The 21578-nt window shown below is 39.8% G+C and overlaps 2 protein-coding genes and 1 long non-coding RNA gene across 16 annotated transcripts in view; 2 read left to right on the top strand and 1 right to left on the bottom strand.

Annotated features, from left to right (window-relative positions):
* The window catches only part of LOC105213051 (ral GTPase-activating protein subunit beta), an 81532-nt gene extending 69097 nt beyond the window's left edge, over window positions 1-12435 (top strand). Inside the window, exons 1-18 of one of the 14 annotated variants that reach the window (XM_029040846.2) lie at window positions 154-808; window positions 873-1092; window positions 1340-1369; window positions 1441-1839; window positions 1895-2155; window positions 2674-3291; window positions 5137-5241; window positions 5392-5532; window positions 5590-6133; window positions 6234-6448; window positions 6871-7119; window positions 7355-7495; window positions 9162-9179; window positions 9712-10287; window positions 10367-11050; window positions 11115-11651; window positions 11713-11968; window positions 12064-12435. In XM_029040846.2, the coding sequence (XP_028896679.1) occupies window positions 617-808; window positions 873-1092; window positions 1340-1369; window positions 1441-1839; window positions 1895-2155; window positions 2674-3291; window positions 5137-5241; window positions 5392-5532; window positions 5590-6133; window positions 6234-6448; window positions 6871-7119; window positions 7355-7495; window positions 9162-9179; window positions 9712-10287; window positions 10367-11050; window positions 11115-11651; window positions 11713-11968; window positions 12064-12178 (5301 nt within the window). In that variant the 5' untranslated portion in view covers window positions 154-616 and the 3' untranslated portion in view covers window positions 12179-12435. Of the gene's footprint in view, window positions 1-152; window positions 809-872; window positions 1093-1339; window positions 1370-1440; window positions 1840-1894; window positions 2156-2673; window positions 3292-5136; window positions 5242-5391; window positions 5533-5589; window positions 6134-6233; window positions 6449-6870; window positions 7120-7354; window positions 7496-9161; window positions 9180-9657; window positions 10288-10366; window positions 11051-11114; window positions 11652-11712; window positions 11969-12063 lie in introns of those variants that run through there. The other 13 variants (XM_029040844.2, XM_029040847.2, XM_029040852.2 and 10 more) reach the window with 13 other exon arrangements.
* Window positions 7323-7938, bottom strand: LOC128920537 (uncharacterized). Its single transcript, XR_008470619.1, has 2 exons — window positions 7782-7938; window positions 7323-7641 (listed from the first exon to the last, which is right to left on the bottom strand). It is a non-coding gene; the product is annotated as an uncharacterized LOC128920537 (long non-coding RNA).
* A 115-nt stretch (window positions 12436-12550) lies between the features above and the next one.
* The window catches only part of LOC105213050 (cadherin-related tumor suppressor), a 229040-nt gene continuing 220012 nt past the window's right edge, over window positions 12551-21578 (top strand). Inside the window, exons 1-2 of the mRNA XM_054228092.1 lie at window positions 12551-12692; window positions 12958-13578. The gene's annotated coding sequence lies outside the window, so the exon portion shown is untranslated. The remainder of the gene's footprint in view (window positions 12693-12957; window positions 13579-21578) is intronic.

A 21578-nucleotide genomic window follows, 5' to 3' on the forward strand; every position in this document is an offset into this window, starting at 1 on the left:
CTTTATTTTTACAAATATTGTAAATTCTTTTTAAATTATTTATTAATGAAAAATATTTTTCTTACAGTCACCCTGTGTTTGATTGGCACTACTTAACAAATTTTGTTTTCATTATCAGAATTATTTATTTGTCAAAATTTTGAATATTATTTCAGTAATATATAGTTTAAAAGCTTATATTTGAATATTAATGTTTTCTACGTTAATTTTTAATTCAACTTATAAAAATTTTCGTAGTTTCAAATCATAAAAATTAAAAATAAATAATGTAAACAATGCTTTCCGTGCAGTCTGGTAGCATAGACTGTAGACGTAGAAAAATCTTGTGCTCTATCCAATTTGTTGCAATTTTTTCTTAAAATGAGCTTAAAATAAAGTAGAAATACCGTAAAAAGTGTTTTTTTTACAAATAAGTTCGTTAATAATGCAAAAAAGTCAAGTGCATAAACGAACTCCCAAAGTCTAATACTTTGCAAAGTAACGGAGGATGTGTAATTGAGTTGTTGACGTAGGCTGGTGAAAAATTCTTTGCTGTCTGCTGCAACAACAGCGATTTGGAATATTTACAATATTTTGGATTTTTATCAAACCTCTATATATATAAAACCATAAAAACATGTATTCCGAATGGGTTTCGCTTTCTTCACAAATCTCGGCAGACAGCTGTGCAGCGCAGTCTTGCAGTGTACTCAATAAATTCCCTGCCTCCGCAGGGCGTGAAGTAACAGTATCTGTCGTACGACAGTTAGCAAGTAATTTGGGAATTACACAAAATGCCGAGCCAAGTCATTTAGTGCGCGATGAAGAGGTATTTGTACATGTTGTTTACAATGGATTTATTGAATGTTATTCCAAAAATTTTGTTGTTGCAGGTTAACTGGTGCATGGATGTCATCTGTTTTGGTTTGTCACTACCATTGCAAGAACATGAGACCATAAAAGATTGCGTAAATGTCTACTGCGAATGGCTGACAGCCTTACACCCACAGCCACGAATCAGTGTACCAAAGCCAATATGCGAAGATGCCAACATGTACTGTAGGAAAATCGTCAGCCACTTCCATAACTTGTTTGTGCCGCGGCAGGGGGAAAGTATGTTTCATTCTTGTGCAAAATGAATTAAATGCTAATTAGTAGTAATACATAGTTATAACAAATTGCATGCTATACTTAAAGAATTAAGCATTTTTAGTATGAAAATTTCAATTTTCGAAATCAACTTTGGCGTTACAACATTAGGCAGACACATTGTATATAATACTCGTAGTTTTTATCTATTAAATACTTACTCAAATTATATTTGTGCACATTATAAAACTGCTTTACCTTCCCTTTCAAGTCTTGCCATTTATATATCAAAATACGCTTGGTAGGTGCTCGTACCAATTGCTAAATAGTTTGCTTGCAACATTATTCAACCAACAGTTATTTCAATTCAAGGTGCCGACACCATCAATCGACAGGCAGTGCTATGTCATCGGGTCTTACGTACGCTCCAGCAAACGGCACAAATCTCACAAACAATGGACCGGAAAACATGGGAGGCGTTACTACTCTTCTTACTCGCCATCAATGAAGTGCTGCTGGCGCCACCCACCGTCAAAGATGATGTTGGCGACCAGCTATGTGAACGTGTGTTATCTGTGCTCTTCGAAGTGTGGCTCTTGGCCTGTGTGCGTTGCTTTCCTTCGCCGTCACTGTGGAAAACGCTGCAAGAGTCGTGTGCCATGTGGCGTCATCGCATGGCTTTGATTGATCAGTGGAATCGTGTTAATCTCGCTTTGACGGCACGTTTGCTAGAGTTCACCTATGGTCCAGCCTTTCCGGAATTGAAAATATGTATGTCTAAAAATAAAGAATATTAATATTTTTATTTATATTTATATAATTTCAGCTGAAGAAGATGCACAGCTCATACCTGCGGATATGACTAATGACTGTGTGGCACAGACCTGGTATCGCTTGTTGCGCACAATTGGCAACCCTACAGCACTGTGCTCGCCGCATATTATCAGCAAATCGTCACATTTTATGCAGTGGGCGCTCACACATGACAAAGGTGCCGAAACCTATCAGCATCCATGTCTACAGGCGCTGCCACAAATCTTTCTCAAAGCCATTAAAGGCATTTCCAATCAAGTTGACGCATTTCTGGGTAAGCAATGTACAGTTATAACAGCGCGACGAAGTGATTTTCAAAAGTGAGACTAGCTGAATGTGTTTCAAAGTAGAGTTTAGTATATAGCTTAAAGCAATCGAATCATATTTAGCATTTTGAAAAACATGCTATTTGAAAATGGTAGCTCTGATATTCATTAAGGCGTTTAAGATATGATTTTGTTGATATTTTTCACTAGAATTGTGAAATTGGCTATACAAATTGGTATACATTCGGCTCTTATAAGAAAAGTTAAGGTTCTATTAATTAGTAATAAATTTTAAGTTCTTATGAAAATATTGTAGCTTTTAAGTCCCTTATTTACATAGTTTACATTTTCTCTATAGCATCATTCGTAAGTGTTCTATATCGTATTAATACCTACCGTTAGCTGTTAAGCGTCGCTTTAGATATCCTTCTTAATCTCTATTCTTTTTATAACCTCTGTCAATGTATTTCCAAAACAAAAACAAAAACAAATGCAATTAACCGCGTCTGATGCGCAAATACAATAGGCATTTACCGACCACCGCCGCATCAAGCGGAAGACGCAATCACAAATTTACTCGATATACGCCTCTCACTCAACGAGGCCACAGCCTCATCGTTTACAACGGGCATACACAGTTTCTTTCACCACGGCAGCAATAGCGCACTGAGCTCGGGTGGTGGCGCCGCTGCTGCTGGCACAAACAATGCACAACAACAACAACAACCACAGCACCACCATCACCATCACTATCATCCGCACTTGCATCTACATGGTGCTGGGCAATTTTTGCGCGACAACTTCATCAGCGGTTCGGCCAGCTCAGCCTTGAATGCTATTATCGGGCATCATGGCAGCGCCTCGACACCATCGAGCGCCGGCATCAATGCTACCGGCAGCGCAACGGGCAACACCAGCAATAGTGGCAGTCAATCGGCTGGTGTGGTCGGTTCCATCACATTCGGCACGCCGCTGAATGCCGTGACCACAACCCAATCTGCGTCCTCCTCAGCTGTGGATGGTGCACAACAGAGCGCACAACTACCATATTCACCGACACCGCCATTGCAACGACGTTTGGCGAAGAGTTTTAGCGTAACACCGGCGCTGGGCAACAACAACGTCAGCGCAACGCAACAAAAGGGTGCGCTTGTGTCTACCTACCTATTAGACTGCGTATTTAGTTATCCGTTTTTTTTTTTTTTAAAGCGCACACTTTTCACTTGCTTGCTCACCACATTGGATATTGATTGAGTGTCTAATCTTGGCTTATTTACACATTTCGAATAATCACTTAACTTATGAAGACTTGACTGAATTCCGTAGTTGAAGTAATGCATGATTTTTTGTATGTTCCACCAGCTAGTTGTCCAGCGAGTCATTATAGACTACTTCATTATTAATTATAAATAATTTATTGCAACTTCACTTAATTATGTATTTCGAAATTTATTTATTTTTAATATCTCGAGAGTGTACTTTCCAGCCAAGACTTAATGCATATGTTGTAGTTTATAACTCTCCACTTTTTTTTGTGTTTTAATTGCAGTAGGTTTGTTAGTTATTCTTTTTGTTTTTGTATTTAATGTATTTAAATTTTCCAATTAAAATATTGCGATTAGTTTCCTTAAGTTTTTTGTTGTCTAAATTTTATTAAAAACCCCAGCTAAGCCCAGCTTCACAGTGTGCTGTATATAACCGCTCCAGCAGCCGAAGAACCACTTGTAAATAAATATTTTTGGTTTTCAACTCTTCCAGGCTTAGTTTCATGTACATATATGAACTCATTAGGTTTACGCCCATTATTAATTATATTTATTTTATTATTATACCCTGAACAGGGAATAATAAGTTTGTCACGAAGTTTGTAACACCCAAAAGGAAGCGTCGGAGGCCCTATAAAGTATATATATAAATGATCAGTATGTTGAACTGAGTCGATTTAGCCATGTCCGTCTGTCTGTCTGTCTGTATATATACGAACTAGTTCTTCAGTTTTTAAGATATCGTTTTGAAATTTTCCACATGTTATTTTCTCTTCAAGAAGCTGCTCATTTGTCGGAACTGCCGATATCGAACCACTATATCAAATAGCTGCCATACAAACTGAACGATCGGAATCAAGGGCTTGTATGGAAAACTTCCGCATTTTACTACATATCTTCACGAAATTTGGTGTGAGTTATTGTTCATAGAAATAATTTAATATCCGAAAAAATTGTTCAGATCGGTTCACTATCGCATATAGCTGCCATACAAACCGAACGATCGGAATCAAGGGCTTGTATGGAAAACTTCCACATTTTACTACATATCTTCACGAAATTTGGTGTGAGTTTTTGCTCATAGAAATAATTTAATCTCCGAGAAAATTGTTCAGATCGGTTCACTATAGCATATAGCTGCCATACAAACTGAACGATCGGAAACAAGGGCTTGTATGGAAAATGTTCGCATTTGACGTGGTATCTCCACGAAATTTGGCATGGATTACTGCTTAAGGTAATAATATAATCTCCGAAGAAATTGTTCAGATCGGTTAACTATATAACCTTAATGTTTCCAGCAAACAACCCGGCTAAAAAGAATTAGTAAAATGTTTTCTTTTTTTTTACATACTTCTTCTTACGTCTTTAGATTTAGATTTGCTTAAACACACAGTTACTAAAAGACATGCACCTGTGAAGGGTATATTAGCTTCGGTACAGCCGAAGTTAACGTTTTCTCTTGTTTTTTTTTTTTTATCAAGTAGCACCTTATCATATTCGTTGTAATTGCTTATATATAAATTTTACAACTACAAAAGCAATTTACTTTTATTTTTTGTGTGCGTGTGTCTTTGTTTGTATGTATGTATATAAAAAATATGTTGTTGTTGCAATTTGTGTGCTTACCATTCAATTTTCCAATAATTCTCTCTCTCTGTATGATATATATATATATATATATATATATATATATCGTTTTTTGGTGTCAACGCACACTTTAGGCTTGAGCAAAGCCGCGCTTATCGGCATAACTGGTGCACGTTTATCCACAACGCAAGCTCCCCTCACACCCACGTCTGGCCCGCCATCCTCTAATAGCTTAACATGTAAGTTTAACAGCAATTTGTTTGATTTACTGCTACATATTTACAAAAACAAAGTCACCAACACACGCCTTATTAAAATAAAAACAACAAAAAAATATAAATAATTTATCATTTATCTGTTACTAATTGTAAAATCTTATCTTTGTTCAGCGTTACCCTCACTTGGTTTCGAAAACCGCCCTCCATTGGCGGTGGCTCGTCCCAAATGCAACAGCATTTTGCATTTGTTTGGCGAATGGCTCTTCGAGGCGGCGCATATTGGTGGCGATGCTTGGTTTTTGAACACGAAAAGTAAGTTACATTCCACTATTATAACTACCGTTATCTAATTGTTTCAATATTTTACAGAACAAGCAACCGAGGCTAGCAAGCGTCCCTCATCTATGATCATGGAGAATCGCAAAGGCAGCATTTCACTCTCACAACCGAATTCGTTGAACGATCCGAACAGCTTGCCGCCCTCGTTGACCATCGACAAGTACGAGTCGGGACGTGCGGAGGCCATAGGCACACTGTGTAAGATATTTTGCGCCAAAAAGACCGGTGAGGAGATACTGCCGGTTTATTTGGCGCGTTTCTATATGGCCTTGCAGCAATGCTTGAAGATAACCGAGGCTAAGGAGTGTGACGAGACATTGGCGAGCATTTTGTTGAACTCATCCGACCTATTTCGGCTCGATTTGAATGGCGTGCAAGTGCTGCTGCCCGGTTTTATAAGCGCGCTGGAGATTGTTTTGCCCGATAAGGATTTAAAGATCAAAACGCAGGCAATGCATTTCAATAAAACCGAATTGCGACGCGCTTCGATTAATATATTGCTATCGATTCTCACGCTACCGTTGCACTTTCAAACGCTACCCATACGCGATTTGACGAATGAGTCCACAGAACGGTGTGTTTTTTGCATTTTTTTTTGTGATTTTTTTTTTCGTATTTTGTTAGAGATATTTGTGGCATCTATTTATTTATATGTAACTTTATCTTTATTTCAGCGTCATTTCCTTTATACAACTAAAGCCGCGCTTAATCAACATACTCATGAACGCCTTGCAAGTGGAGACGGATGCGCAGAACACACACATGCTGCTGGGCGGCTTGCTCTTGACTGTGCAGGATGCGGTCACCTTTGAGGAGACAGAATTGGTTGGCACCGACCACTTGAATGCCGCATCACCGACGCCGGGCGACACGAATCTACTGAGTTCGGGTATGGTGGATAATATATAAAAAAAAAATTTTGGTAAAAATCTAGCTTTGAAAATTAATTTTTATATTTATTATTATTAAATTGCTTATCTATCATTTATGTACATACGTTCCACATTGCTTTTTTTATTCCACATATTATTTATATATTAATTGTCACTGTTTTTCATACACTTCATTTATCAAATTTACCGTTATTTTTGATTTTCATTTACTTTGTTTTCTTTTCTTTTTTTATGTGAATTTTTCTGTGTGTGCGTGTGTCTGTGAAAAACATGAACAACGTTGCATTTACCATGTAAATACGTGCCACACACTGCCACTCATATCAAACGCTCATAAACGCCAAAACCACACACACACACACATGTAAAACCATACCAACACTGCTACACTCCAAAACTACGATACACCACCACACAGCTTGCTCAGAACGTTCCGCATCGATAGCCAGCGCGGGCAACTCGAGTCTCGGCGGTCACAGCAATGCCACCATTGGTGCGTCGGGCATGGTTGGTGGCACATTCGCCGCCGGTGCGGGCGGTGCTGCTGCTGTTGGCGTTGGTTATGCTGCGCGTGATAACGTATCACAACATGATTTCCCCAGCCTCACCGTATCCGATGATTTCCCCATGGAGTTGCTGCAAGAGTTTGAGAGTGCCTCAGTTTATGGTAATTTTTTTGCTTTGCATTCGTCGATTTTTCCTTTTGATTTCACTTAACAAATTCCGTATTGCTCCAAATCAGTTTTGTTACATTGTGTATTTACCGTTTGTTGCCTTATTTAAAAATTTGTTTATTTATTATTGCTTTGCCATTGCTTGCTAGTACCCATGTGTCTTGTAATGTGTACACATATTGTCGATAAGCATATATTCTTCATTAATCTTGTTTTATTCCCCCACAGATAATGCGCACGCCTTGTTCGTACGCGCCACGTATTTGGTCTGTCATCGCTTGATTTCGTCATGGAAAACCGATTTGAATGTTTCATTGGCCGCCTTGGAATTGCTCTCCGGTTTGGCGCGTCTACACATACGCGATTCAGGTGAGCATGCGCAAATTTCACAATTTCATGTATGGTAAATGGTATGAATTGGTTGTGGATTTTAGTTTAGCTGCGTTCAACGCTATTGTACATCTCATTCTTTGGTGATTCATTTACTCCGTACATAAGTTGTTTGTGCTTCCATCCTAAATGTGTATTGATTGTGGCATTTTGAATACAAAAATTCGAAATTAGTTCCCTCAATTTTTGGAAAAAAAAACTATTTCGAGTATGTTCCCGATATGTAAAACTGACTTTCGTGGGCATGGTTTATACTTCGGCTCACCTTGTATCGTAAAGTTATGTCCTTGATATGCCAAGAGATATTTTTTTAAAACTTTTCATTGCTTCCTCTCTTACTTTTAATATCCTAAAGGTTAATAAAATTATTTAAAAACAGATTTCAAGAAAAATGTTTTTGAAATTCCAAAATTGTTTTGAAACTCCAATTTTGTTTTGAAACTCCCAACATATTTTTGAAATTCCAATTTTTTTTTTGAAACTCCAAATTTTTTTTTGAAATTCCGAAATTTGTTTTTTGAAATACCTTCCACATTCTTTAAAAAAATAATTGTGGTTTGTTCGAAATCTTCAAAAAATTTTTATATTCTCTTATTTTTAATATCCTGAAGGTTAACAGAATTATTGAAAACAAATTAAAAAAAAAATGTTTTTGAGATTCCAAAATTTTTTTGAAACTCCAAATTTTTTTTAAATTCCAAACATTTTTTTTGAAATACTAATTTTTTTTTTAATTTCCAAAATTGTTTTGAAACTCCAAAATTTTTTTGAAATTCCAAAAGTGTTTTCACACTCCAACATTTTTTTGAAATTCCAAAATTGTTTTGAAACTCCAAAATTTTTTTGAAATTCCAAAATTGTTTTGAAACTCCCAATTTTTTTTTAAATTCTAAAAATGTTTTGAAACTACAAATTTTTTTTGAAATTCCAAAATTTTATTGAAACTCAAAAATCTTTTTGAAATTCCAAAATTTTTTTTGAACCACCTTCCAATTTCTCTAAAAAAATAATTATGTTTTTTTCGAAATGTTCTAAACTATTTTTGACTAATAAAAATTTTTGCACGTGACTGCTCTTTAGCTTCAAAAATAATAATTGTAAAATATCAATAAAAAGTTACCCCGCAGTTTGGAATGCCAAAATTTCTAAACACTTATGTTATGCTGAAAGTTATGCCATACTAATTATGCTAACTCTAGGTACTAATTTAAGTAATCATTAACATTATTGATCTCATCGTGTGTATGTATGTGTGCAACGGTTAATTTTCCTAAAATTACAAAAATCATCGTCATTTTCTAATAACTAAAAAATTCATTAAATTCTTCCTAACCTCATATACTCATTACTAAAAAATGTTTATATAATAAATGCATAATTTTCTTCTCTCGTTTATTCTCTTTTTTTATTGCTAATACAATACACAAAAAAAAAAACAAATAAAATACCCTCCAATTAACCATAAAACATGCCTTCGCACTGCTCCTTTGTAAAAATTTTAAATACCAAAATTGAAACCCTCAAAATATCCCCTTCGTGTGTTGCATATCCCCGTGTCATTGTCCTTCCAAAAACCAAAAAAAAAAACATTACGCTGTACATAACCTTACTTGTAAACTGTAAATACACCGCCGCCGCTGCGCAGCCAGGAAATTTACAACCGGTAATTAATTGAATTTCTATATTTACTAACAACATTTTCGTTCTTTCTCTCTGTTTCTTTCTCTCATTTTCATAAAAAAAATTCATAAAAATCGAAATCACATATTTTATTCGCTCATTTATTGTATTTTCCTTTGCGTTCCACATACATCCCACACACATATGTACATACACAATTGCATTTTTAAACTGTATATTTTATTTGAAAAACAAAAAAAAACATTTTTTTGTTATTAACGGGCGAAACGGGTTAATTAAACAAAACATTTTTCATGTTTTTCTTTGTACATTTTCTTCATCAAATCAAACAATATACAATAATACTCGCACACTTACAAAAACAAAAAATCAAAATCCAAAAAAAAAAAAATAAAATAAAAAATATTGAATCGATTGTAAAATAAATGAAAAACAAAAAAAAATCCAACTTCAATCAATTCCAAACTCAATCAAAACCAAATCAATTCAAACTCACGTAGAATCCTTAGTTAAAATTGAAGAACCAAGTCAAAATTTAACTATAATATCCACAGACGCGTTAGAATGTAAGCGAGCGGTGAAATGGATCTGCGATTATATTTGTTATCAGTGCTCGCGTCCGCCGCCAGCGCATAGCAAAGATTTGCACAGCACCATTGTGGCAGCCTTCCAGTGCACCTCGGCTTGGCTGATGCAGCATCCGTACTTGTTGCAGGACAAGGATTGTCTGCAGACCGTTTTGGAAGTGGTCGAGCTGGGCATATCGGGCACCAAGAGTGTCGGTAAAAGTGGTGACATACCGAAATTCAAGGATGAAAAGGAACTGAAACCCGCCTCGATGCGTGTGCGTGACGCGGCCGAGAGTTTGCTCACCATAATACTCGAACAAGTCGGTTACTTCCCCAGCGAATGTGGTCCGGAGTCGATATCATCGCTGTTGGATGAGGTGGCCTTGATGAAGCACTGTAATTCGATGCCTGATGGCTCTGCTAGTACCGGCAGTGGCACGTCCATCAACACGGAGCAGGCTATAGCGAAGTTCAAGTATTTTGTTACAGAGAATTCGACGATATTGGCGCTTTTGGAGGAGCCGCTGGGCAATGCGGAAGATCCACAGCCCACAGTGACATGTGAGTTGATAGTTTTAGGTTAAAATAAAAGCAAGAAAGCAGGAAAATTAAAATTTCACTTTTTTTTTGGCTCCTCAAGTGCTCATACGCGGTCCCTTCGGTCGTCACGCTTGGACCATGCAATTGCGTCATTTGCCACGCAGCAAATCGGGCACCAAGTATCACGCCGTCAATCCTGGTCGTCCCATACCGATGAATGACACGCCGCAACGCATCGAATTCGATCAGAAATTCTTTCCGGACGGTGTCGAAAAGGTAACACCGTGTGTGGCAGATTACTCCATACCGACGCTGGAGCAAATTCGCGAGCAATATGGCACAGAGAACATACGCCAACTGGAGACCATGATTGAGAATCAGAGTATTGACGAGAAGTTGGCCTGGGCCGCTACCGATAACAGCGCAGATAGCTTATCGCACGCGCAGGAGAGTGTACCGCCTTCGGTGTGTCACGAATTTCAGGCGGCGCGTCTCTTTCTGTCACATTTTGGCTTCTTAACTTTTGAGGAGCGCAATCCGAATAATCCGTCGGAGTCATTGGGCGCTCCAGCACAACGGCCGCTCATCGTGCTCGACACAAAACGCAGCCAATTTGCGCAGGAGCTGGGCACGCTGGACAAATTGAGCGCGCGCACCTACGACACTGTTCATGTGTTCTATGTTAAGTCCGGACAAACAACGGCACAAGAGATCATTGGTAATATGAGTGAGGAGCATGTACGCACACTGGACGCGCACTTCGGCAATATGCTGCTGACATTGGGTGAGTCATTTCAACATTTTCGTCTCAAAGGAAGCTACGAACATTTCGCTTTTCCATTCATTAGGCTGGCCTGTAGATCTAGAGGAGCACTCCGGCTGGACTGGTTTGGTTAGCACTTCGTGGTCGCTCAAAGGCTCCAATCAACGCGAAACTGAGAAACAATTTCACAATCGCAGCAGCTCATCGGCAGCCAATAACGCTGATCTGCGCTTCAATGGCGAATCGAAGGTGCTCTATTGGGCCGATGTTAGCTCGGAAATAGCCTTCGTCGTACCAACCGAATGGAATTTGCATTGCGAAACCGACGGCAGCTGCCTTTCGCTCTGCTCGTCGCACTCCTCTGGCGATAGTCTGCAATCGGCTGCTTCGGCGGGCAATGTTTGGGCGCGCGCCACCGATGCGAACGCGGACAATGCGAAAATACAAAAATCTCGTAATCTCTCCTTGGAATTGGACACCAAGGGCGCAGGCGCGAAGGAACCCGTGCCGCCAACGCGTCGCAAAACAAACGCAATGAAGCCCTCGTTGCAGGCGCAACCGCCAGCGAAAATATTTCTCGTTTGGTTGGAATCCTTTGAGGATCACTTGAACTTTCCAATAGGTGGGAATAATTTTCATGTTATATACAATTTTACCAAAATTTTAATCCATTGCTGTGCCAGATGATCTCCTGGGCTACACACGCACCGGCGAGGAAACCCAAGCTCTCCAGCTGCCACGCGCCAGCGACTGTCACGTCATATTCCTGCACGCCTTGCAGTCCGGCTTGCTGCGCGTCAAGTTGCAGGGACCTACGGGACGTATGAGTTTCGCCACACCTTTGGTGGATGGCATGGTGCTGAGTCGGCGCGTGGTGGGCAATTTGGTGCGTCAGACCGCGCATAATATGGCCAAGCGGCGGCGCTTGGATAATGACAAGTGAGTTTAAATTGATTTTGACAAATATATATGTAACGGTATTTTTTATATTTTTTATAACGGTACTTTTTATGGATTTTTTTATTCACCAAAAGCTTCCAACCGCCACACGTGCGCCGCAGACTCAAAGTACAGGATATTGTGCAGAAATACAAAATGGATTTGAGTGAACCGGAATTGCTGGCACATCTTTTCAAGAGCGCCATCTAGACGTGTCAACTAGTATTAACTAAACATTCAATGTGCGCCTTCGAATTTTTTTCGATTTTTTTTTTGTAATTTAATTTTAAGCATCCCCTTTACTGACCACTACTCGGAACGTTTGCAAGGTGCAGGGCTATTTATTTACCATTAAGTATTTAACAACAACAACAAATAATGTATTTTGTATGAAAATATGTAAGCTGTTTAATTGAACTACGCTACGTTTAATATTAATTACATGCAACTAATGTAAACGCAATAAAAATTAACAAATGTTTGCTCCACATGCAACAATAAAAGCAACAAAAAAAGCAAAAAAAATATACCAACAATCAACTCGCCTAAGTTTAGCCAGCATTTGCTGTAAGCAAAGCGCTTTAATTAAACGACAGTATACGATTTCCTGCCATACCGCGCGCCAACCTGCCATTTATCACTTTGATAAATACGCGCTCCTGGCCACATAAATTCAATAACATGTACCTGCAGGCGAGCAAGCAAAGCAAAGCTTCGGTGACTGGTGAGTATGTATGATAGCGCTCTAATGTGTAGATTTGTATGTTGTTGTACACACAGTTGTAGTTGTTGTAGCTGTACAGGCGTACTTGTGTAGATGCGCTAATAGCATCCTGCAGGCTTAAATTGTACGCATTTGTTGACTTTCACACGAAATTCAAATTCACATCAGTAAATGAATTAAAACAAACACGAGAAGAGAGAGAAGAAAAAAAGAAATGAAAAGAAAAAAATTTTGCTTAAATTCTATGCTTCTCTGCTTGTTTCAGTGGTGCACAGCGCACAGAATCACACAACACATATACACAGCGACAACTGGACGATCGTGTCGCCCATTCAGCTAAGCCGCCTTGATGTACTGTAATCTAATGCAAATCTGGCGAGCGATTGCTACACTTCGACAAACACACACACACGTATGAGAGGCTGGATTGCTGCAAATATATGCTCATTTTTGATAATGTCACACATACACACGGCGCGCGTTTGCAACACACCTCAAAGCGCGCGTTTGTTCGCTGCTCGTGCGCGTTGGTGCACGTTATGTGTGTTTAAATCAAACTGAGTAGTATTTAATAAATTAATTCCTGTTGTTGTCGTTCGCTGAGACAACTGAGACATCTATCACGGCGACCGCGCACCGCCAACGTCACCTCCAACGCCACCAGCACACGCTATGAACAGCTGAACGAGTTGAGAGTCTCATACTCAATGCGCTGCAATTGGAGTCGTTCACGTGTGTGCTCAGTTCGCGTATAACACCTACAAATGGCAAGCAAAACAATTTATAAAATAGTGTCAAGCGGTTGACGGCTGGTTTTCACACAGCAACAGCAACAGCAACAGCAAAACGGCGGAACAAAGCAGGCACACACATACGCGCCGCGCAGGTAGGTACCCAAGCAAGCTCCAAGCTTCGAGCTGTAGCACTCGTAACATAATAATCCGCCGGGATTTCATGCAACACTTCCTTTTGCCGTGTTTATTGCTCTGTGCTTAGCTTTGACAGTTTTTAGTGGCGTGTTCAGATTTGGGTTTTTTCATTCTCTCTTTCTTTCTGCCCTGCTCCCGCTATGTCAAGGTTGTGTTGTTCAATTGAAGTTTTATTTTGCATGCCTTTTGTGGTGTGCATAAAGCTTAGGTTCATTAGTGTGGCACTGAAGAGGTGAGGAAACAGAGGAAAAGCTGAAGTGAGGGCGAGCTCAGTTCGGTGGTCCGACTCTCGTATCCATTTACTTCGGCTTTAGCGATTGTTATTCTCCATGTAAGTCCAAGTCCAAGTAAGTTCTCTAAGTAGTCCAGTAATTTCATAAATATGTTTACATTTTGAAATCCCTAATACGCCAGGTTAGGGTACCTGGACCCCCAGACACCTTATTGTGATCTCTTCAGTATGTATTTTCCGTTTTTCCGTTATGCCTCACATGCCGATAATCCTACTCTAGTGAGAGAACTTGTTTTAGCCATTGTATTCATAGGAAGTTACTTTTATGAACCATCTTATGTTATCACTAAGGTAGGCTGGTTCATCATCATAGCTTCCTGATATTTATCGTTCTCAAACCTGTCATATTCTCAAAGATTTTGCACTCGATATACCCAAAAACTGACTGATCGCCCATATATCTAGAACCATATATCCAGAATTGGTCTGGCCAAATATCAATAAAATGAGATTTTAGTTCATTGTGGGAGACTACTACTACACAGTACCGTTAGAATGATTCTAAGTATGTAAGATTCCAGAGCTGACAGAAAGACTTAAGAAACCAGACGCAGAAGCAACGACGATGGAGGTGAAAATACTGTTTTCTGGTTGAAGAGATTCTGCGGGCACAGGGAATAATATCTATAGTCGAAGTAAGCAGTAAACGAGCTGTGGTTGAAACACAAAACTTACGCGGCGGTAGAGACAACTCACTTTATATTTCTAACCTTATAGTGTACGACTTTTTTTTTGATTGTTTTAAGCTGCATACTTGAGCTAATGCATTTTTTATATTGACAATTTCTTATAAGTACCAATATTCTTTTTTATATCCAATGTCTTTTCTGCTTCATTATCGCAAAATCAAATTTCGGCGCCCACATACAGAACTCGTAGGTGTTTTTGACCGCACCGTAGACTTTACTATTACGACTGGCAATAAGTATTGAATGCCATGGCACATAAAAGACATGTGTAAAATGTATATATACTATACACACTATATATACAAGAGTATGAGTGTGTATCTAATAATGCACCAAGTGTCTCAATTGACCAATTGGCGGTGAGTTATGTAATGTGTATGGTATGTATGTGCAATTACATCGATTTTGGCATTTGCAAATATTTTTATGTGTCTATCAGTCTGAATGGGCGGACGTTTGTGCTGGAATTTCGCTATTTATTTACGGCTTTCAGTTTTTATTAGAACTCAAATAGCGATCCAATGAGAGTGTTGCTAAAAATATGCGGCTCTAAGGCAATAAAAATGGAACAACAGTTATATTTACGCCTCGGTTGAAGGTATATATATATGTCATTGATTTGTTTATTGGTCAAATTTATAACTATTTCAAGGAGTAAGTGGTATCTTTCAGTAATAAAAAGATGTATTGAAATCGGACGCGAAACTATTTTGAAGAATGAAACCTTAACAGTTTGAAGATCCGTACATAAAACGGAACGATATTTCAAACCATTCATTCAAAAGGCACATTGTGGACTAGTTTAGGTTCAAAGGCTGATCCTAGCGACAAGTAACTCGAAGATTCCCACTTGGATAGCTAAAGGCGCTGGTCCATTGTGATGCCAAAAAGACTCCTAAGTGTCGATCGCAAACTCGTATATCGCAGAATCGCTTTGAGTCTACCACAAATTTTATTTGAGGCGGCTAATGTCATTCCAGCTCGTACGCTTGGTTCGCCAAAGGTATTGCTACCGAAATGTTTCAATCTCAGTCTTGAGAACGCTGAAAAGTGGAGGAGGAAATTACTTGATGTTTCCACTTTTCCTTCCTCCATATAGCAATAGTTGTTTGGAACCGTCAGGATTCCTAAGCTCATTGCTCGTAACCTATCCGCCGTCTCCCCACTATTGTGGTAAGATGGACCTTTTTAAGAGCAAGAAGTTCAGTCGAACTCTTGGCCAAAAGGATATCACAACCGAACAGGTTCTGGTTATTAACTTGCGTTTACCGAACTCATGAGATATCCATTGATCCAACACAAAAGGACAACGGAGCTCTGGTTCAATCAGGTGTAATAGGGACGCGGTTGTTCTTTCTTGTGATTTCTTCAGCAGTTTCCAGCGATACCGCTGTGACCCACACGACTCTGATAGTGAAATAGCTTGACGCTATTAATAATGATCTACATATTGCGGGGAGTTGCCGGTCTTATGAAAGACCCTTGACTATCTTCTGCTATTTTTTAATGGATGCAGCATAATCCGGAAATAATGCATCCCTTTGCTTCCTCAGATCTCAAAAAAGCAAGCGTCCCTGCCCTGCGCACGCACGTTTCTTCAACATTGTTTCAATTGTAGCTCGAAGTTGTTTCCCAAAATTAAACTTGTTCATCTTATTAGTTGCATACAACTTAACAATGCCAGCTTGTTGGTTGTCTCGCGTTGCACGTGATGCAGTTTCGCTGTCATAATTGTTGTTAAGTGCATACGCTGCTCTTCCGCTTTTGCCATACGCTGGTCAATACCGGGCCCAGCTTGGTAACGCTGTCGCTGTGAGCTGTTTGTACAAGTTTTATGGCATTGTTGTTTTTGTAATGAGGTCAAATGTGTCGCAAACGTGCTATGCCGACTGCGCCTGCGCCGACTGTTGGGAGTCAGGCGAGCGCGCGTTTTTTTTTCGGCAAACGTGTAGAATGCCAAGTTCAGGGTTCTAAGCCGGCGAAATGGCTTGGCGATGCCGACGTGAAGCGCATGTTTGATCGTTTATTTGAGAAAAGAAATAATAAAAATAGTTTAGCAGTACATGCGGTATTTAATGCTTAAAGGTCAACCCATTGTTTCGCAGTCATAAACTTGAGTGAAACTCGAACATAACCTCAAATGTCGCTCGACAGCAACAGCAATAACTAAATAGTTGTTTTTAAAAATTTATACACACATCTCCACACGTACAAGCGTTGAAGTGCAGTCATAAAGCAGCGACAAAAGTCGCAGCCGACTGCCTCGCTCAAGCATGCCTAGCATCCTTAGCATCCCGGGCATCTCGACAGTCACATAATCATAAATATGTATGTCCTGGCATATTTGCTTGCGCGCAGCCGCAATGCAAACCTTTGTGGGCACAAAAAAAAAACTTTGAATCGGAAAAATGCAAAATCGCAAATAAAACGAAAGCAAAACAGCCAAGAATCGAAGAAAAAATGTGTAAGCAAAAAGAACCGGGCAACATGGGAAACCAAATAAAATGCAACACAAAAAGGCAAACGGCACGATCATAATCTATTTTATCATTTATAATTGAAATTTTTACGTAAAAATATATTCATAAACGTCTTTCAGCTGCTGATGTTGCGGCACAGGCGGCGACGGCCGGCCGACGGTGAGCGTGGCAAGCGTTTTCGCAAGGTAGTCAAAGGCGCGCACAACCAGCGCCAGCGCAATGTCATGCAGGAGATGCATTATGTTGCAACTGCGGCTTTTAACCACCACCACCTTCGCCTACTTGCGCCCAGGCGCGCGCGCCCAACTGCCTAAGTCATGGCGCACAACAATTGCAATAGTTCAAGCAACAACAGCATGGAATGCTGGCGCGACAACAACAAGAGTCAGCCAGCCAGTCAGCAGCAATAACAGCAACGACAAGAACTTACAGCACAACTTACAGCAATAACAACCGAAAGAACAGGCCATAAAAATTGTGACTTCAGTGTAGTCAGCGAGCAAGCGCAGCGGCAGCGGCAGCGACGTGCATTTTCGCTTTTTTAAGTGCTGGCCTGCGTTGTTGTTGGCTTCGTGCGCTGCGCGAGTGCGTTAATGGTTGTTGTTGTTGTGGTTATTATTGCTTTTATTTTATTGTTGTGCGCGACGCTTTTCCTCGTCATTTGTGCAATTTTTGTTTTTTTTTTGCCCAACATATAAATTCTTATTTTTCTAATTCTTATTTCTTCATATTCATTCGCTTTATTTGTATTTGTATTTGTATTTATTTCCATTTGTCTTTATCATCATCGTCGTCTTCAATTTTTTTTATTGTTACTGCGCAAACTAAAGCGCAATAAAATCCGCTGACTTCGTCCTATGAAAACTAGTGCTATTGTGGAGTGTCGCTGTTGTTGTTGTTGTAGTTGTAGCTATTCCCTGCAATGGATTGCTGCACTATTTCTGCACCGCAGCGCCGCCCGTTCAATCCTCATCTAACAGCTTTGTTGTCATTGCAGTTGCTGCTGCTGCCGATGACGCGGCAGTTGTTGTTGTTATTATTATTGTTACTACCTTTATTGTTGTTGTTGTTTCAGTGAGGTTTGTTGGTTGGATTGTTGCGTTTATGACTGCTTTTTTAACGCGGTGTACGCAGGGTTGCCATATATTATAATTCCTTAGATGCAAACCCTCAACTTAGAGCTTTCTACTCAACCGGAAATGTGAAAACTCTGAGGGAGTGAGTTTCTGACATGTTAAAGGTTCCTAAAGAAACTCATTAGACGCTTGAAGACAGCTCAAATTTATTAGAACCCTCTGCTATTCGCAAGTAGCACTATTATTAGAGGAAGCTTGGCTTTATGGGATCGAAAGAGTGAACTTCTCTAAGTTTTGACAAAATAAATGTTCGGAATTCGGTGCAAATGTCGTTCCCAGAGTTCTCTACTCTGTTAGAATCACGGGTGGATCGTTTCGATAGGAATTTGAAACAATCAAGAGGAAACAAGATCTCTGACCGGAAGTACACAAATGCTGTAGTCGAAATGGCACAATTGTTGCATAACTACGGTAACTTCTTCTTTGGCACTATAACCGTGGATCGGTCTGGTCCGAGAACACAAAACTTCGCCAGTTGTCTCTATCCTTTCGCGCCAGTTGTATATCCCAAGTGCGAACAGATCCCCATGCAACTGGTCCTGGGTCCGTGAGAGCTCTTGCTTACGTTATTCACCCATGCATCTCGAATCGAAGGATCTTTTCACTAGATCATCGTCTTTCATACATATGTAGGTCATTAGGCCATATCGCGTTCGTTGGTTTTTTATACGATTCACTATGTAAATACATGTTGTCATAGATCTCATATAGTTCATGGTTCCATTTTCTTCGGTACTCCACGCTTACGCGGAGGGCTCCAAATATCTTGCGATGACTACGTTCGTATAAACACCGATCCATGAAATCTTCCATAATTCCTGTTGGACCACTAATTATTTTATAGCGATGGCAACCCTGTGCCTGCGTCTAACTGTTGCTCCAAGCGAGCACCTCTTACCACAAGCTCTTCAGCTGTTATTGTTGTTCTTACCTTTAAGGCACATAGCAATTGCTGCGGAAGGAGCTGTTACAACAGCAGCAACAACCAGGCCTTAGTATGAAAACAATAACAAGCGCAAATAGTTGGCATTCCTATTCCTTCATTTTATTTTTATTTGTATTCTTAATTTTTATCAATATTACGTGCACTTTGCCGGCGCATTTGCAACGGAACCAGCGGAGCTCGAGCAGCTCCGGCTGCAATGCATGGCAACTGAGCTGAGCTGAGGGGTCCAAGAAGTACTGAGGTTATGCACGTACATATGTGGACGTTTGCATTCTTGCGTGGTGGAACTGGCGTTGGCAGTGGATGTGTCGGTGGCGGCGGGGATGACAGTCAGCCTGTGTGCGCGCGCAGACATTGCGTGTTTTCGTAATATTCCTCAAAAGATAAAAATGCAAGCGAGCAGGCACGCAGACAGGCGGCCGGACAGTCAAGCGACAGCCGACGCACGGAACGACGGACGCGCCGAGTGTATGGCAATCCAGCGAACGTGCGATTGTCAATTGACTAAGCAGCAGCAGCGGCCAGCATTCATAGCTTCGGAGTCGTTGTAGGTTAGGCCAAGGCGCGCACTACTAAGCATTGCCTAGACAGTCGCTGTGTTCGGCCGTCGTTCAGTTCGCCAATTGCTTATTCGCATTGCACAAACGCGGAGGCATTTTCGCAGCGTTGGCACTCATAAGGAATAAAATTGCAGCGAAAAAAGCAAAAGTTTGTGTTATTTTTGTTTTCGTTGCTTTTCTGCTTGGCTCCAACACTGTGCTTATTGTTGTTGCTCATAAGTATATCGCTTGAACGCTTCCTTTTTCAGTTCATTTGTGTTGTAGCGACAGTTTTTGCCGCAATGGCAATTGCGCCGCACAGTGCAGTTGCTCGGGGTATTGTTGCTGTTGCAGCGAAAATTTTTAAATTCCAAAAATATCTGAAAACAAAAAGTTGTTCCTTAGTATATATAAATGTTCGAGGATTGCTGAATCTGCCTTTGTTTAATAATTCTGAATAGGAGTTGTTGTTGAGAGAATTTAAATAAAGAAAAAAAATTTAGAAGTAGGGATCCAAAGCGGTTGAGTGTTTTAAAGACCTTTCAGAAGTGTTTGAGAATGAAATGAGTTGCCTCGTTAAACAATATGGATTATTTTTGTTCAACATTTCAGCATTTTTTCTATAAAATTTTATTTTTTTTCCCATTGCCTCTTTAATAACCTGAATTTAACAATTCTGTGAAGCATACCTTTAGGCTCAGAGACCTTTTAAAACTTTTTGAGAACAAAATAAGGCGCCTACTTCAATAATATTGCATATTTTATTTAAAAATTTCCGTCTTTTTCCCTTAAACTTTACTTTTTCCCACTGCCTATGGCTTTAAACATAAACTTACCAATTCAGTGAAGCATACCTTTAGGCTCAAATACAAAAAATTCTCACTTGAAAAAAAGCGTTAATATTTATTGTTTCTTTTCTGTATTCTTATATTTTTTTAAATATTTTTTTTATTATCCCATAAAATTTTGTCCATACCCCCCGCCCCCTTCACACCTCCACCACTGCTTTTGTAAAGTTCGTAATAGCAAAACGACATGCAAAAAATGGAAGCGCTTTCGTGAGCATTTTTTACGCTTTCATTGCTTGATCAGTACGGCCATTCGCAACAACAACAATGCGAGCAACAATTGGTAGCCAGAAAAGACAGAAAAGAAGTATTGCCCGCGGATGGGCAACTTTGATTAGTAATCGAATTGGCGATGGTAAAGAACGCAATGAAAGGTTATTAATAGTGAACGCAAAATTGCAAAGAATTGCAACTGCACTCGAATTTCGCCACAGTAACAGACACAACTGCACCTCTGTCAGCCTAACCTTAAGCATAACTATAGAATGTGAACTTGTTGCTGGGCGCTTGTATGACGCATTGGCCAATGCACTCCGATTTGCGCCGTTAACAAAGGAAAAGGTCATTGGAACTAGTAAATATTGTTGTTGTAATAGCATAATAATATATTCTATTAAATGAATTCGACAGCTTTTGCAACTGTCATTTGCCACTCATTGCTGTCTCTATTACTATCTCTCACTCTCTCTCTCTCGAAAGCACCGTTCCTTTGTGACCTGACTCCCGGTATAGTGTTAATCAATGATATATGAAAATTAATTCGTTTTAAATGTTTGCCCACACGTTGAACTCTTCTCCGCCCCACACTACTCCTCCGGGCAACACCTACTCCCGAACGCTCACTTTGACGCGCTCGCTCCTTTGCTGCGCCCTTCTACCGAGTATGCCTTTCGTGTCGCCGTCTTTCAATTAGGAATCGACGATCAGCGTCGCTACAGCACTTCACTGCTGCATGTCGCTGTGTGTTTGGCTATATGTGAGTCGTCATACTCGAGTATGATGCTTCTTCTTCTCTATGTATGTATAT

Source organism: Zeugodacus cucurbitae, chromosome 3, assembly GCF_028554725.1.
Source record: "Zeugodacus cucurbitae isolate PBARC_wt_2022May chromosome 3, idZeuCucr1.2, whole genome shotgun sequence".
In the NCBI taxonomy this organism is placed as follows: domain Eukaryota; kingdom Metazoa; phylum Arthropoda; class Insecta; order Diptera; family Tephritidae; genus Zeugodacus; species Zeugodacus cucurbitae.